Source organism: Rhagoletis pomonella, unplaced genomic scaffold (assembly GCF_013731165.1).
Source record: "Rhagoletis pomonella isolate Grant_MI unplaced genomic scaffold, Rhpom_1.0 Rhpom_scaffold_00006, whole genome shotgun sequence".
NCBI classification, from domain to species: Eukaryota; Metazoa; Arthropoda; class Insecta; order Diptera; family Tephritidae; genus Rhagoletis; species Rhagoletis pomonella.
Genome location: NW_023458560.1, coordinates 25,784,070 through 25,798,413, shown reverse-complemented (window position 1 = coordinate 25,798,413; position 14,344 = coordinate 25,784,070). Strand labels below are relative to the sequence as shown.

General features: G+C 35.6%; 2 protein-coding genes across 2 annotated transcripts in view; one reads left to right on the top strand and one right to left on the bottom strand.

Annotated features, from left to right (window-relative positions):
- Nucleotides 1-14,344, top strand: part of LOC118741852 (protein turtle-like) — a 129,426-nt gene that overhangs the window by 27,802 nt on the left and 87,280 nt on the right. The gene's annotated exons all lie outside the window — the stretch shown is intronic.
- On the bottom strand, nucleotides 5,277-8,407 carry LOC118740544 (cAMP-dependent protein kinase catalytic subunit 2-like). The gene is made up of 6 exons (XM_036472121.1): nucleotides 8,311-8,407; nucleotides 8,070-8,233; nucleotides 7,764-7,993; nucleotides 7,519-7,684; nucleotides 5,566-5,843; nucleotides 5,277-5,493 (listed from the first exon to the last, which is right to left on the bottom strand). Exons 1-6 carry the CDS (start codon nucleotides 8,405-8,407, stop codon nucleotides 5,277-5,279), a joined length of 1,152 nt encoding a protein of 383 aa, XP_036328014.1.

Here is a 14,344-nt window from a genome sequence, read left to right as displayed (position 1 = left end):
AGGTTTTAATATGCCTCTGCACATGTGCGATGGGTTGTAAAAATTCCCTGTTTATGTATTACTAATAAAAATAATAATTATTTTTTTTTATATATTATGTGTTTTTATAAGCGTGAAACACAAAAGAATAACTACAACTCTTGTTTGGTCTCAAATTCGAACAAACTAGAGCACTTAATCAGATTTTATTTTTAATTGGATTAACGATTAATGATTAAAATTAATTAATCGTAATCAAAACCGACGATTAACGATTAAAAAATTTAATCATTAATCGTACAGATGATTACGATTAATTAATTTTAATCTTTAATCGCGATTAACATTTTAATCGTTAATTTTTAATCCTTAATCAGATTAAAATTTTGCCAACACTGCATGTGCTCAGCTCACTGTTGCCAAGGTCGTGCATTTTGCACTAAATTTAGTGCTTTTGGGAAACCAAAAAGCCAAAATAATTGGAATTCAATGCTTGGTGCGTTATTTAGTGATGCTTTTTTAATTTAAGCAAACCGAATGCATAGGTGCATATGTACCTAGGTGCAGTTTGCCCGCGACGTCGACTGCGTGCACCTCTGCGGTGCATCCCTACCTTAGTGAATGATCGACCTATCTCGGCAGCCAGTTCGATACCGTCCTATCTCAGAAAACTTTTCAAGAACATCCTACTTCAGATGTTTATTGAAAAGTACACTATCTCAGAATTGAGTTGCAGAACGTCCTATCTCATAATTTGCGTCAAAAACGCAATGAATCAAAGGTGATCAATGTGGGTCCATTGATCTTGTATTTAGTTGGTTGTTATAGTTTTTGCCTTGTTAATATACCTCCCGTAAGACATATCTGCTCAAAAAGTCGGTTATTTTTTTGTCTCACCCGTGGCAGAAGAAACAACTTACAATTAAGTTGGAATTGTTTTCGTAATTGGTAGTCATTAATTCTTTATTTAGGTGCAGAAATTCATAATTCCTGAGTAATTTTTGGTTAAATTTAAAAAAGAAAGAAACTTTTTGCTCTACAAATATCCCATCCGTGACGACGGAATACCCCCATATACATAGATACACGTTGTATGAATTAAAAAAAAATAATAATAATTAAAACATTAGAAAAAGGTGGGAGAACTTGGAATCAGATAGTATTTTCGCCTGTCAAAAGGCAATAGGCACCAAGTAATTCTGGTGTTAGCGTCAATGAAACTTACCAGTTATTATTCCATTGTCAGATGTCACGTCATCTTTCCAATAAACAACATACATACCTAATTCTACACCTTTTTCAGTTTTAGTTCAGAAAATGGCAATTCATATTCAGAAATTCCATTTCAAATTCAGAAAGTTACAATTCAAACTCAGAATTTCCATTTTAAATTCAGAAAAGTGCATTTCAAGTTCAGAAAATTTTCATTTCAAATTCAGAAATTTCCAATTTAAATTCAGAAAATTTCGTATTCACTGTACGATTTTGAGATTTTAAGTTGTATCTTCGTTTGGGACCATATTCGCCTATACTAAATCCAGAAGAAACAATATGGTCTAAAATGAGTAATTTGTCAAACCAAGTATGGATGTGCCCCTTGTTCAGGGTCCAGGATTAATTTAAATGAGCTGTTAACAGGGCTGCCAACTAATACTAATAATAGATTGGCGCTTACACGTATGTTAGTGTTTGGCCGAGCTTCTCCTCCGATTTGTGGCGAGCGCCTTGATGTTGTCACACAAAGAGGAGGGACCTACAGTTTGACGCTGACTCCGAACGGCGATTGTATTGCAATAATACGCTGTTTTTCATAGCAGAAATACACTCGGAGGTTTGCCATTGCCTGACGAGGGTCGACCACTGTTAATAAAAAACCTTTTTTCTACATTGTTTTTTTCGCAATGTTGCTTTGACCAGGGCTTGAACCCTGGCGCTGCGGAGTGGAAGCGCGCACTGCTTACCACTATACCACAGCGGCTGCCAACTATCCTTCGCTATAAGGTGCCATATTGAGTGCCAAAATGTGCCAAATAGAAAAATAAAAGTGGCAAAAAAGTTGTTATGCTTTTTCATATTTCCCATTTAGCAATAAAATAAGAACCCCATTTCTAAAACAAAAGTCCAATGCCAAAATAAGATAAGCCAGTTGAATAACCTTTAGAAATTAAAAAATTTGAGTTGAGAAAAAGAAGTACACTCTAAAAAAAAATCTGTAAATTTCCTAGCTAAAAGTAGGTTACTGATTTCCTACCTTATTATTCGCGAAATTACATGCTCGATTATTCAACGAATAGTTTTTTTAAATTTCGGACTTTTTAGATTGTAATATAGCTGCTATGGTGTGCGTAAATTTACTACTGAAGTGTGTCCAAGCTACAAAATACACATCTGCTCTTTGATTTCATCCGCAGAATTGTGTAAAGTCGCAAACACAAAGGATTTTTACACACGACAATGTGTAAACAAGATAAATACATATTCGTCGTGTAAATTTACCAAAAAATTTAAAAAATAAGCAAAAATAAGCAAAAATATACTCGATTTACAGTCGGATTTTTAAACCGATTTTTTAGAGTGTACAAATAAAGGATTTCACAAAAACGTATTGAAATATTACTATTTTTCAAAAGTACCAAATTGAAAAATTAAGTGCCATTTGATGTAAAATAGGGTTTGGCACCGTTTGATCCAAGTTGGCAGCCCTGGCTGTTAAGGCGTCGAAACACCGAATACGGACAAATACAGGACATTAAAATAAATACAGAACATTTGGTGTCCCGTATAAAATAAATAAATTACCAGGACAATGTGTCAAAAAAGAGAACTGTTCCGTATAATACAGGACTAGGGATGCAAATGATGCATCGATGTTTTTGAAACATCGATAATATCGGTTCAATTTTCGATGTTTGCCATCGATGTTTACAATTTACTAACATCGCGAAATTGACGATACGTCGATGGAAGTTTTACCGATGTTTTAAACATCGACTTTAAGGAGACTCTCCGACTTTCTTTCGGTATGTTTGACTGACCTTAAATTTATTATCCATTCAGAATTTTTTTTTGTTATTCATGACCTTATGACAATTATATTCAACAATTTTATTGAGCTTGAGGCCATTTCTTATGAAAAATGTTATTGAAAATCAACAATAATTTACAAAAGGTAGAAGTTATAGCTGCTATTTCGGAGACCACCACATCTCCTCAGTGACCGCGCTTGAAGAAGTCTGATTAGTAGATGTGGTGATCTCCCAAATAGCAGCTATAACTTCTTAACTTTGTAAATTGTTGTTGCTTTTCCACAATATTTTTCATAAAAAACGGCCCCAAGCTTAACAAAATTGTTGGATTCATTCTGAATACTAATAACCTAGCCGTTAAAAAAGGAACCAAACACCCCTTAGAATTTCAACAAGATCAGGCCTAATATCTTTAGGCCCGAACAAACTTACGATGGTATGCATTTTGATTCTAATAATAGAAAGGGTATAGAAAGGATAATAAAATACAGGAAAATACATTCATAATTATTAATATTCAACATTGCTTTAAATTTAACTAGAAATGAACAAATTGTAAAACATCGGAAACCATCGATGTTATTCTGGCGATATATTTTAGCATCGATGTTCTTTTCTCCGATGCATAGAAACATCGATGTATCGATGTTACTGCTCAAAATTTGCATCCCTATACAGGACGGATGGTCACCGTAGCTATGCACTATGCATTATGACATTTTCATGCAATGCCGTAAATAATTTAATTACATACTTACGTATGTACATAATATGTGCCTTTTTAATGTGCTGCTTTATAAAATTGGAACTGAATGAGTTAGTATATGACTTCCCGCCATCGTTATTTGTGTTATTTCCACTGATTTATTTTATTAGTGATGCTAAATATAGTATGGAAATATGACAAGGTTTTTTAAAACCACTCTCAATTAGTTCCGGTGTAATAAAATGATGCTAAAATACAAGATATGTATGAGTGTATGTATATTTAAATCACAGATAAAATATTGTCTCAAATAGTACATATTTTCCAAAATTTTTTGTTTTTGACGGGAAAATGCAAGTAAATGAGTTCAAACGGTATCATAACTTTAAAATTCGTGTTCGTATTCATATGGTGAAAAAAGGTTATAAAACCGCGAACGGGGGAGAATAGAACTGAAAAAATTAAATAAAAAAATTAATTTATATAAGTATTAAAAGTAAATATATTGTATGGGGGAAAAATCTATCACGTCCGTTATCACTTTTTAATGCAAAATTAAATCAACAATGGATTGCTTCCGAATAACAATTAATTGATTGTAATAGTCCGTAATTTGACTTTGTTTAAAGAATATTTAGGAAACGGAAACCTCAAAGGAATCACAGAGTTTTGCTTATTTTTACATGTACTCTGAAACCACTTCTGTTTGTTTCTGTCACGTCCGTTATGATGTCCTTTTCATCGATTTTCTCGGCACCAGTGTTCCAAGCGCACCTAATTTGTTTGTCAACCAGGAGACGATATAAAAGCTATACAATGGCAAATTTTGTTTATAAGTGACTTCCGTTTTCGTATGATTTATATAACTCTGGAGTGGTAGGAATGTCTCGTCCGACATCATGGAAACACCCATATATCATCTCTCCTAATTTTTTATTTCATCTTCAACCTTCTATTTACAATATTGAAATTAATTGAATCTTTATGTTTTACCTAATCTTACAACAATTTACTAGATCCAAACATGTATGCTTACTATTAAAAGAAATGCTGATATTTTTGTTCCTTTTTCTTCTACGAACTAACGCTCTTGCTATAACAAAAGATTTTCTTTTCGTTTTTTCACAGGTGCCGCCCACTAATCAAACCAAACTCGAGGGCGAAAAGGTGATATTCTCGTGCGAAGCGAAAGCAATGCCCGGCAATGTCACCGTTAGATGGTTTCGCGAGGGCTCTCCCGTACGGGAGGTGGCCTCACTGGAGACGCGCGTCACAATACGCAAGGACGGTTCGCTAATTATAAATCCAGTTAGCGCTGACGATTCCGGTCAATATTTGTGCGAGGTGACGAATGGCATTGGAGATCCGCAAAGTGCTTCGGCTTATTTAAATGTTGAATGTAAGTACATAATAAATGAAGAATTGTCAAATTATATTTGCAAATTATATGAAATTCTTGCTAGTATTTAGTGTTAACTGTACTGATTTTATTTTATAATCGCAACATACATAGTAAGTTATCGAGTCACAACAATAAAAAAAAATACAAATAGTAAATTTATCAATCAAAACTCAGCGAATTTTTCCGGATATTTATTTGATTTCGATTTTGTAGACTTTTTATCTTCAGTATACTTATCGAAATTCGAAAGATCTTCCATATTTGTGATAACTGGTACATAAGGTGGCAATATTTGTTGGTTTAATAGACCATACCAATCGATGCCTTTGAACCATTCGTGATTTTTAATATCCTTCTGTGCATTAGCCATACAACCGAGTCTTTTTTTAAAAGATAATCGTATTTTAGTGGTTTTTTTTTTTAAATAAGCAGACAAATTTTACGTATTTCACCTTTTTGAGGGATCTACAATCAATAATCGTTGAACTAAGTCCTTTAGCGCTGGTGGAAACATTTGTGGTATTTTGTAAGTGCCATCACAAATTTTACCATACATTCCCATCATGTCCCGATTGTATTCGGCAAATGGGGAACTGCCAGCCACGAATTCATAGATTAATACGCCGAAGGCCCACCAATCGACGCTGGTAGAGTAGGGTTTGGATTTAATTATCTCAGGTGCCAGATATTCCGGTGTGCCACACAATGTCAGCGTACGTGTTTCCACTCTCTTTAAAATAAATGAGAAAAGAAAGAAAAAACACATTTAATGCATATACTACAATTTTATTTGGGTAATTCAAGGAGCTCAACCACCCATCGAAGTAAAACCGTACACCGTGTCAGCTGAAACGACCTATGTACCTATATACCGACAAGAAAAGTCCTTAATTAAAAAATAAAATTTTTAATCCAAATAAAATTAGATCTTTTAAAACATATTTCAGATATAAAGCCTTTTCAAATCCATTTCGATCGATACTCATCATTTAATAATTCATGCAACTTATTGAATAATTTGATTGCTAGGTTTTTAACGCGTGGCAACCCTCTTCAAATATTTTAAATGTTTAAACTAAAGATTTCTTAACACTCTTGCGTTTGACTCCCGTATTTTTATATTTCATATAATTTTTGTATTAGTTAATTAAATAAAACCTTTTTGGCAGGTGGCGGCCATCTTCGAAAGTATTTTCAAGCTGAAATCTTGTTAACATACATATTTTAATTAACTGGTGAATTAAGTTGAATTTGATATTTTACACTTGTGGTAATCCCGCTAAATATAGTTCAGAAATAAAGGATTCGAATAATCATTAAATAATTTCAATTTAACTTTGAAAGAGGTGGCAACCCTCTTCCAACACCTCGAAAAATATTCTTAGTATTCAAAGAGATTTGTTAACACTTTTTCGTTTGACATCCATATTTTAATATTTCATATAACTTATTAATAAGTTAAGTAAATTCAACATTTCAAGCAGATGGCAACCCTGTTCAAAATATTTTCAGACGATTATCTTCTGAAATTCCTTTCGCGTGGCACCCATATTTATGGTGATACATATTCCGCTTACCTAATTCCCTTAATTAATTAAATTTGATTTTTTAAACCGTTGGCAACCTACAGCTAAATTCAGAAACCAAGTTTTTTAAATACTTTCTATTGGTGCCCATTTTGTAATACTTGATTTATTTTTTTAAATAATTTTAATATAATTTTTTAAAAGGTGGCAGCTCTTTTCAAAAAAGTAAGACTTTATTGCACATCTGCAGTCCAAGCTTTTTAATTTGACAACTCATTTTGGAAAATCGAACGAACGGTGCGGATATGATGGCATTGACTACACTGGTTTACAGAATTTGATTTAAAAACACCCTATCTCGTAATTCGGTTCAAAAATGCCCTATCTCAGCTGAAAATACATTGAAAATGTGTTGAGATAGAGCGTTTTTGAATCGGCAACTGAGATAGGGCATTCCTCAACCAAATTCTGAAGTAGGGCGTTCCTGAAAAGTTTTCTGAGATAGAGCGTTTTCGAACTGGCTACCGAGATAGGTCGATCTTCCATGCATGTGTCGATATGTATGTGCAGTAGGGTATTCCTTAAAAATCAAATGAAGGATTTTTCTCTGTCTCACCCCACAATCGGTAATACCACGGACAAAGGTATCATATCTCCATAGAGGAATTTAAACTTTTCCCCTTGTGCCACACAAGGCGTGACCATCCCCTATCGGGAGCAAAATTTATATGTGATTCGACTATAGTTGCACCGACGTAGGGATTGAGGTTCAGGAAATCTGATTCAAAAATATTCTTCATTCATTTAAGGACCGCCCTAATGTACATGCATGCATGTATGTACATATGTATGCATCTTCAAATTTTTCATACTACTTACCTTAGCAAAACCAAAATCTGTAAGCTTGAGATAGCCTCTCTTATCAATCAATAAATTCTCTGGCTTTAAATCGCGATACAGCAATTGCAAATTGTGCAGATATTCCAAAGCAAGCAGCACTTGTGAGGCATAAAAACGTGCTTGTTTCTCAGAAAATTTACGCACCCTATGTGGGGGGAGGGGGGGGTTTAATCCATTGAACCTTTAGTATAAATTTAAAGCAAACCAAAAAAAGTATTTCATACTTGCGATGATAGGTAAAAAGTTCGCCGCCATTTATGAACGGCAAGCCGAAGATTAAGTTATCAAAGTCCTTTCGACAAAATTCCATCATAACGACAAAAGGGAAATCTATGCTGAGTAGCACGCGTTTCTCATTGAATATATGTGGCACTTGTTTCGTTCTAACGACCATTTCTTTCAGCACAAATTTGGCAGCATAGTAATTACCCGTCGATTTTTCGCGCACTAATTTCTAATAAAAAAAAACAATGCACAGCAACTGCTATTATTTTTTGTTTATAACTATCTAAAATCGTATCTATACGCACCACTCTACCAAACGAGCCTAATCCAATCGTAGCCAATTCATCGAAGCCTTGCACACCCGTGTCCGGAGATGGTGTCATTTTTTCCCATTTTTTAAGAAAACTTTCCTTGAACATTACAAGCATCATATCGTAATCAACATTGCCACTGAATCTGGTATTTATAGCTGCAATCTCAAAGTGCATTCGAAAATGCAAACGTATTGAAAAAGATTGAAAAAAGAAAATAATTCGGCGTACATACCTTTGTTAGCTTTTTCTATAGCAATATGTTTCATTTGGCCTTCACTAATATCCGTCTGGGATCTTTGCATGGGCACCAGTTCCATTTGATGCGCCATTTTGGTCGAGATAATCAGTAATCTTATAAATTCTTAGCGTGCTAAATTCTCAAAAAAAAAACAACAATGAATGAAAAAAATTAACTTCAAAACTGTAATATTTACATTTGTAAAATTTTGAATCCAATCAGAAAAATTCTTATATAGAAAAATATAAAAAAGAAGTATTGTTAAGTGTTTTCAAAAATGGTATTACTTATGTAGTTTTTACTTAAATGGATTTTGAGCCTCTTTATTTTTAATTTTAACTATTTATCCATAACCAATTTTTTTACCGATTTCAATTCACTTAATTGAGGACATACATAAATAATAATATTATTACAAAGTGGGTATACAACTAAAGTAGGCTTACAAAATATTGGTTTCCAAAACACTTTTGAATAGGGCTGCGATCTGGTTAAAAATTTTAATTCCATTAAATTTATAAGGTAAATAAGTTGTTGTACTAAGGGTGCCAAAATAAATTGGTTTACAAAGCTTGATTTGAAAAATATTCCTTAACATGGTTGCCACCTGTTTAAATAAATTCGATTGATATTATTATATTACAAATATTACTATACAAACTAAAATGTTTTAAGAGAGCTTAATTCTACATAATCTACATAATACCATGTTTGGGCCCCGGCGAAGTAGATCAGCCATTATCGATAGTTTCGTCTTGGAGTATTCATTTCCTACGACTTCCTACGATTTTCATATCGAGACGGGAGCAACACTCATATGTACGCGCCAAGCGCTCATAGAAGAAATTCTTGCACGCCCCGTCCTTCTCTTACGTCGGGGCATGAGCGTAATGAGCAGATGACCGAGATGTTGAAGAATCTCGCTATGATGCGGATTTTGGCTAGACGTTCGGCCACCGGGGTCAACGATAGTACTCGGCGACGTAGTCTCTCTCTCACCACAAATCAAATACCGGATTCGCGCCTCTTTACATGGCAGCTGTAGTAGCTGTCGATAGAGCCCAGGCATTGTTTGCCTTGCCCCGTCCAAAACAATTCTTTGATGGCGAGGACATCAACCAGCCAGGCAGAGAAACCTTCCCCATTAAGAGTCCGGTCCAAGTACATGCCCTCAAATCGGTGTCTTTTAAATGAGTGCCGTGGTCGTCATCAAAACGGAGGTCTCATCCGAGGCTTTGTTTGAATTCTTCACTAGAAGTTGTTTTTACGTTACGGGTCCGAAACTTAGCGCCCAACCTACTGCTGGAAGACTGGTGTTTTGTTAACCGAATACACGTGTATATAGCGACAGGATTTTTTAAACTTAAGAATTTTACAACAAAAGATGAATTTTTTGTTAGAAATCATTAAAAATTTGTTACCAAAGGCATTACTTGTTTTTATGCTAAGAAAAAAAAAAACGATAACTGATGTGAACTGTTTATTAGTGCCGCACCGAATATTCGGGTTACCGAAAAGTTCGGCCAAAAGTTCGAAGTTTCATCCTTTGGCAATCGAGCCGTCAACTTCTCGAAAGATTAAAGAAACTTCGATTCGATCTGTTCATTCAGGCATTTTATTTTAGAGGGTGTAGAAATCTGGCTCATATTACATCTAAAAAGCAGTCATTAGAAAATTTAATATTTTAGGAATTATTTTTATTTTTATAAATTTCTTCTTTTCTTCTTTTGTTGTGGACGGATTTCTGATTGGAGTCAAAAGTATAGATGAATTGGGGTAACCTGCGTCTCCGACTACACTATGTTCAGATTTGCTTTCCAATAAACAAGTATTTAGTTAGCAGTGGTCTCAGTTTCCAGCGTCATGTCTGGAGTCACATGGCCTTGCAACTGTGTCAATAATCTTACGATCTGCATCACAAACAATCAATGCAACTTGTTATCGCATTTGCTTATAACATGTTGGGGTTTTTTTGGTTAGCAACTAGAACATATAGAGAAAGGGGTCGATTCTTTGATGCTCTAATTTATTTAGAGCCGACTTTAGTTTGGCTATGACTACAGGCCGTTATCTTTACATACATTACTTTGAGCTAATTTAGCATAGATTTGTAATGCATGTATATTTATGAGATCTTCTGCATACTCTGCTCTTCCAGATCCTGCCAAAGTGACCTTCACACCCACTGTACAGTATCTACCCTTCCGTTTGGCGGGCGTCGTTCAATGTTACATTAAATCCAATCCTATACTACAATATGTCACCTGGACCAAAGATAAGCGCCTCCTCGAGCCGTATCAAATGAAAGACATTGTCGTGATGGCCAACGGATCATTGCTTTTTACGCGCGTCAACGAGGATCATCAGGGCCGCTACACCTGCACACCGTACAATGCGCAAGGCACTCAGGGGTCGTCCGGTCCCATGGAGGTGCTGGTGCGCAAGCCGCCCACATTCACCGTCGAACCCGAATCGCTGTATCAGCGCAAGGTGGGCGACAGTGTGGAAATGCATTGCGATGCCATCGAAGCGGAGGGCACACAACGACCAACCATCAAATGGCAACGGCAAGATGGCGGCGAATTGACCGAATCACAACGTACGCGCGCCAAAGTGTCTGGTGGCAATATAACAATTGAAAATTTACGCGGCGAAGACTTTGGCTACTATCAGTGTGTCGTCTCGAATGAAGTGGCCACATTGATGTCAGTGACACAGCTGGTTATCGAAGGTACACAACCGCATGCGCCATACAACATCACCGGCAAGGCGACTGAGTCGTCGATTACGTTGCAGTGGATGCCCGGCTATAGTGGCGGCTCTGAGTACAAACAGGACTATACGATTTGGTATCGCGAGGCTGGCGCTGCCGACTGGCAGACCATTTCGGTGACCCCGTCGGGCAGCACGCAAGTGACGATCAACGGTTTGGCTTCGGGTACTACGTACGAATTTCAGATAGTCGGTCGAAATGTGCTCGGCGATGGACTGATGAGCAAGGTGATGACGGTGCGAACTTTAGGTGAGTTAAAGTTTTAGTCAATTTCTTCTTGTTATTTGTTAATTCTAAAACATCATTGCACAATCTGTAAACATAAAAATGCGAAGAAAGTGAGGAGAGTGCGTCGTATGGGTGAAGGGGGAAAAGGTGAAGTAACTAAAGAAAACAAGAATTTTAATAAATAATTAGTATTGAGAATTGGTAAGGTTCATAAAAAAAAAATTTTTCTCCAAACAAATTTTGGTATTAAAAATGTTTAAGGTAAATTTTATCTGTGAATTTAAGTCGATTTTAAAGCGTTTTATTAAAATTTTCCGTTTTGGAAAAAAAAATTGTTTCGTGCTAGTCAACCTACTGAAAATTTAGAAATTTTGAGACTTTATCAAATTTCCTTATTTTTTTAAATTATTTTTTAATGAATTTGAATTTTTCTTAATTACTGATTTTTTTTAATAATTTAGAAAAAAAAATTGTATTTTTTAAATAGAGAAAATTTCTTGTAACTACCTCAATAATTTAGCAAAAAAGCACTCCACCCCTCACACTCATTTTCTTTGCATTACTATCTATAAAACTATATTTAACGAAAACAAAAATTCTTGCATTTTCTCTCTTTTTTCTCTCTTTCCTCAACAACATTTATATAAATATCAATGCATTGATTTATGTGCCACTCATATAACTCTATCATCATCTTTCGTCTTAAACTGAAACCATAAAAAATTTCAAAAAAAAAAAAAACTAAATACAAATTATTTTGAATCGCTAAACATTCACAACTACAACAAAATCGATCAACAAAATAAAACAAATATGGACATTTGAATTTCATTGAAAAATTGTAAATTCAAATGCCTTTAGAAGATGCTCCGGCAGCGCCACGTAATGTCAAGGCTGCAACACAACCGCCAGATCATATTTTTCAACTTATGCCAGACGAAGCTGGTAAGCGAACGAACGTCTCCCGAATACGAAAAAATTGTAAATTAAATTTGCAGAGAACCTAGCGCTACTTTGGGCAATGTACTTCGATTTAAGTAATGAGAAAATTGTTTTTTAATCGAAGCATTGTCCAGTAGTAGGTTTTTTTTTTATTCTGGTTTACGTTTTTAACCTTTGCTTTCATTTAAGTTTTTGTTTTGGTTAGATTTTAAAGCTATTCGCTTGTTCCATCGGTATGGTTATTACGCAAGGCTTTTTCAACAAGTTCATAGTGAATAAGCTCATACGATTAAATTGACTATTATCTAAGAATAGAGGTGATATTTTTGAAAAAAAAAATTCACACTCTTTTCTATGATTTTTTTTTTTTATTTGATGAGCTCAGTCATCTCTTGGACGATTCTCATTTATGATTTAGTTAAGGCGAATCAATATAAGGTGATAACGGAATTACAAAAAAAAATTTACCTACATGTATTTTGTTTTTGCTTTGGCGGCGTAAACTATCAAAATCTGTAAGAGTGTGTGTGGAAATGCAAACAGAATTTTTCAATTTGACATTCGAAGCCGTGAAACCATTGCACAAAATCAGCTGATCTAGTAACAACACCTTATATAATTTCTCTCACTTTATAGTTTAAAATTTTTGGTATGTGTATGGGTAACTTTTTTCATATAAATAATAAATCGGGGTATACGAAAACAGACTCGAGCTCAATTCAAAAGTTACCTTCGTATAGGGACGTGTAAAAAAATTCCGGCGAAGAAAGACGCGTAAATCTGTTTGACGGCGAAGAAGCACACGTCATGAAAATTTATTGGAATATTCGCTTTTTAGGCTTTGGTCACGTGTCTTTCTTAAGCGCCAAAAAAGTCTATGCGTCTTTCTTCGACTTATTTTTTGACGCATTCTTTTTGGCCGTCAAAACACTCGTGTGTCTTTGTTCGTACGCTCCGACGAATAATTAGTGTAGTTAAAGGTACTGTCATTTTCTATTCCTTCGGTCTCAAATAGTCGGTCGACACTTTGGCTTGTAGTGATAATTCGCTTGATAAGTCCATGGTACCATCCGAAACTCTCACAGCTGGGAGGTGGTCCAAGGTTTTCCCAGTCCACCGGAGCACTCCAAGAGTTTGGTAGCCGCGCGAAAGTCTACGTGAACGATTATCGCCGTAGTGGCTCGCTGTTAGACCTATCAGGATGCTCCCGACCACGAGCCCCCATAAAGCAAGACATGAGGCTCGTTCTGGTGGTCGTATACTGTTCCCTAAAAACCACATTTGATCTCGTCTGTGTGGTGTCTTACACAAGTTTAACTTTGAAAATCTTTCCTCATCCCATTCCTTGAGAATTGGGCGAATTTAGAGGCCGATTTTGGCGCACTACTGCGGCTTGGAGCCCTAGGTCAAACTGTCAAATCGACCTAGACCTGTCAATAACAGAAGACGATTTCGACTCACCGGAAGTGGTGTTTCCAGTTGTAGAGATAATGGCTTTGGGCGTAGACTTCGACGTTCACGGTTGTTTCAGTTGTTGCAATTGCTCCTGTTTTGGTTATATTTTGTTTAACTTTCAGTTTTAAGGCATCCCCGCATCCCCGCAAATCCCCGCATGTGTAGACGCACATAGTTGCTAGAATTGGTTTTACGGTTATGCCTAGACGGGGCCATGGCAAAAGTCAAAGCCAAGCTCCTATAAGGTCATAAGTTCAGAGCCTGAGCAACGCTTAACAGCAGTCATCTGAACTCCAGCAGCATCATCAACTTAAAGGTGAACCGGCTTTGAATGTATGTACACAATTTCATGGCCATTTTCGCAAAGTTTCACCTCAGCGTAATCATAGCTAAAGAAGGCAGTGAAGGCCGCAAAATATTTTACGTTACACAGCTCAACGCTGGCTGACTAAATCGCATCGTAAATTGATTATTTGGTGGCCGGCACTTATTTCAAAGCAACATAATCAAAAAGAAACCAATTAACTCTAAAAAATTAAACATTTTCCTTTTTAATGTCAGCGCTAGTTTTCGCGGTTAATTATGCAACTATATTTTAAAGATATCTTAGTTTTCTTAGCTTATATTAAC

Bases quoted from the DNA above. Each gene is read 5' to 3' on its own strand.
- LOC118740544 (XM_036472121.1), bottom strand. From the start codon at position 8,407: ATGGCGCATCAAATGGAACTGGTGCCCATGCAAAGATCCCAGACGGAT. The intron at 8,234-8,310 runs GTATGTACGCCG...TTGAGATTGCAG, and splicing joins TATAGAAAAAGCTAACAAAG to CTATAAATACCAGATTCAGT. The intron at 7,685-7,763 runs GTATGAAATACT...CCCCCCACATAG, and splicing joins CTTTTTACCTATCATCGCAA to GGTGCGTAAATTTTCTGAGA.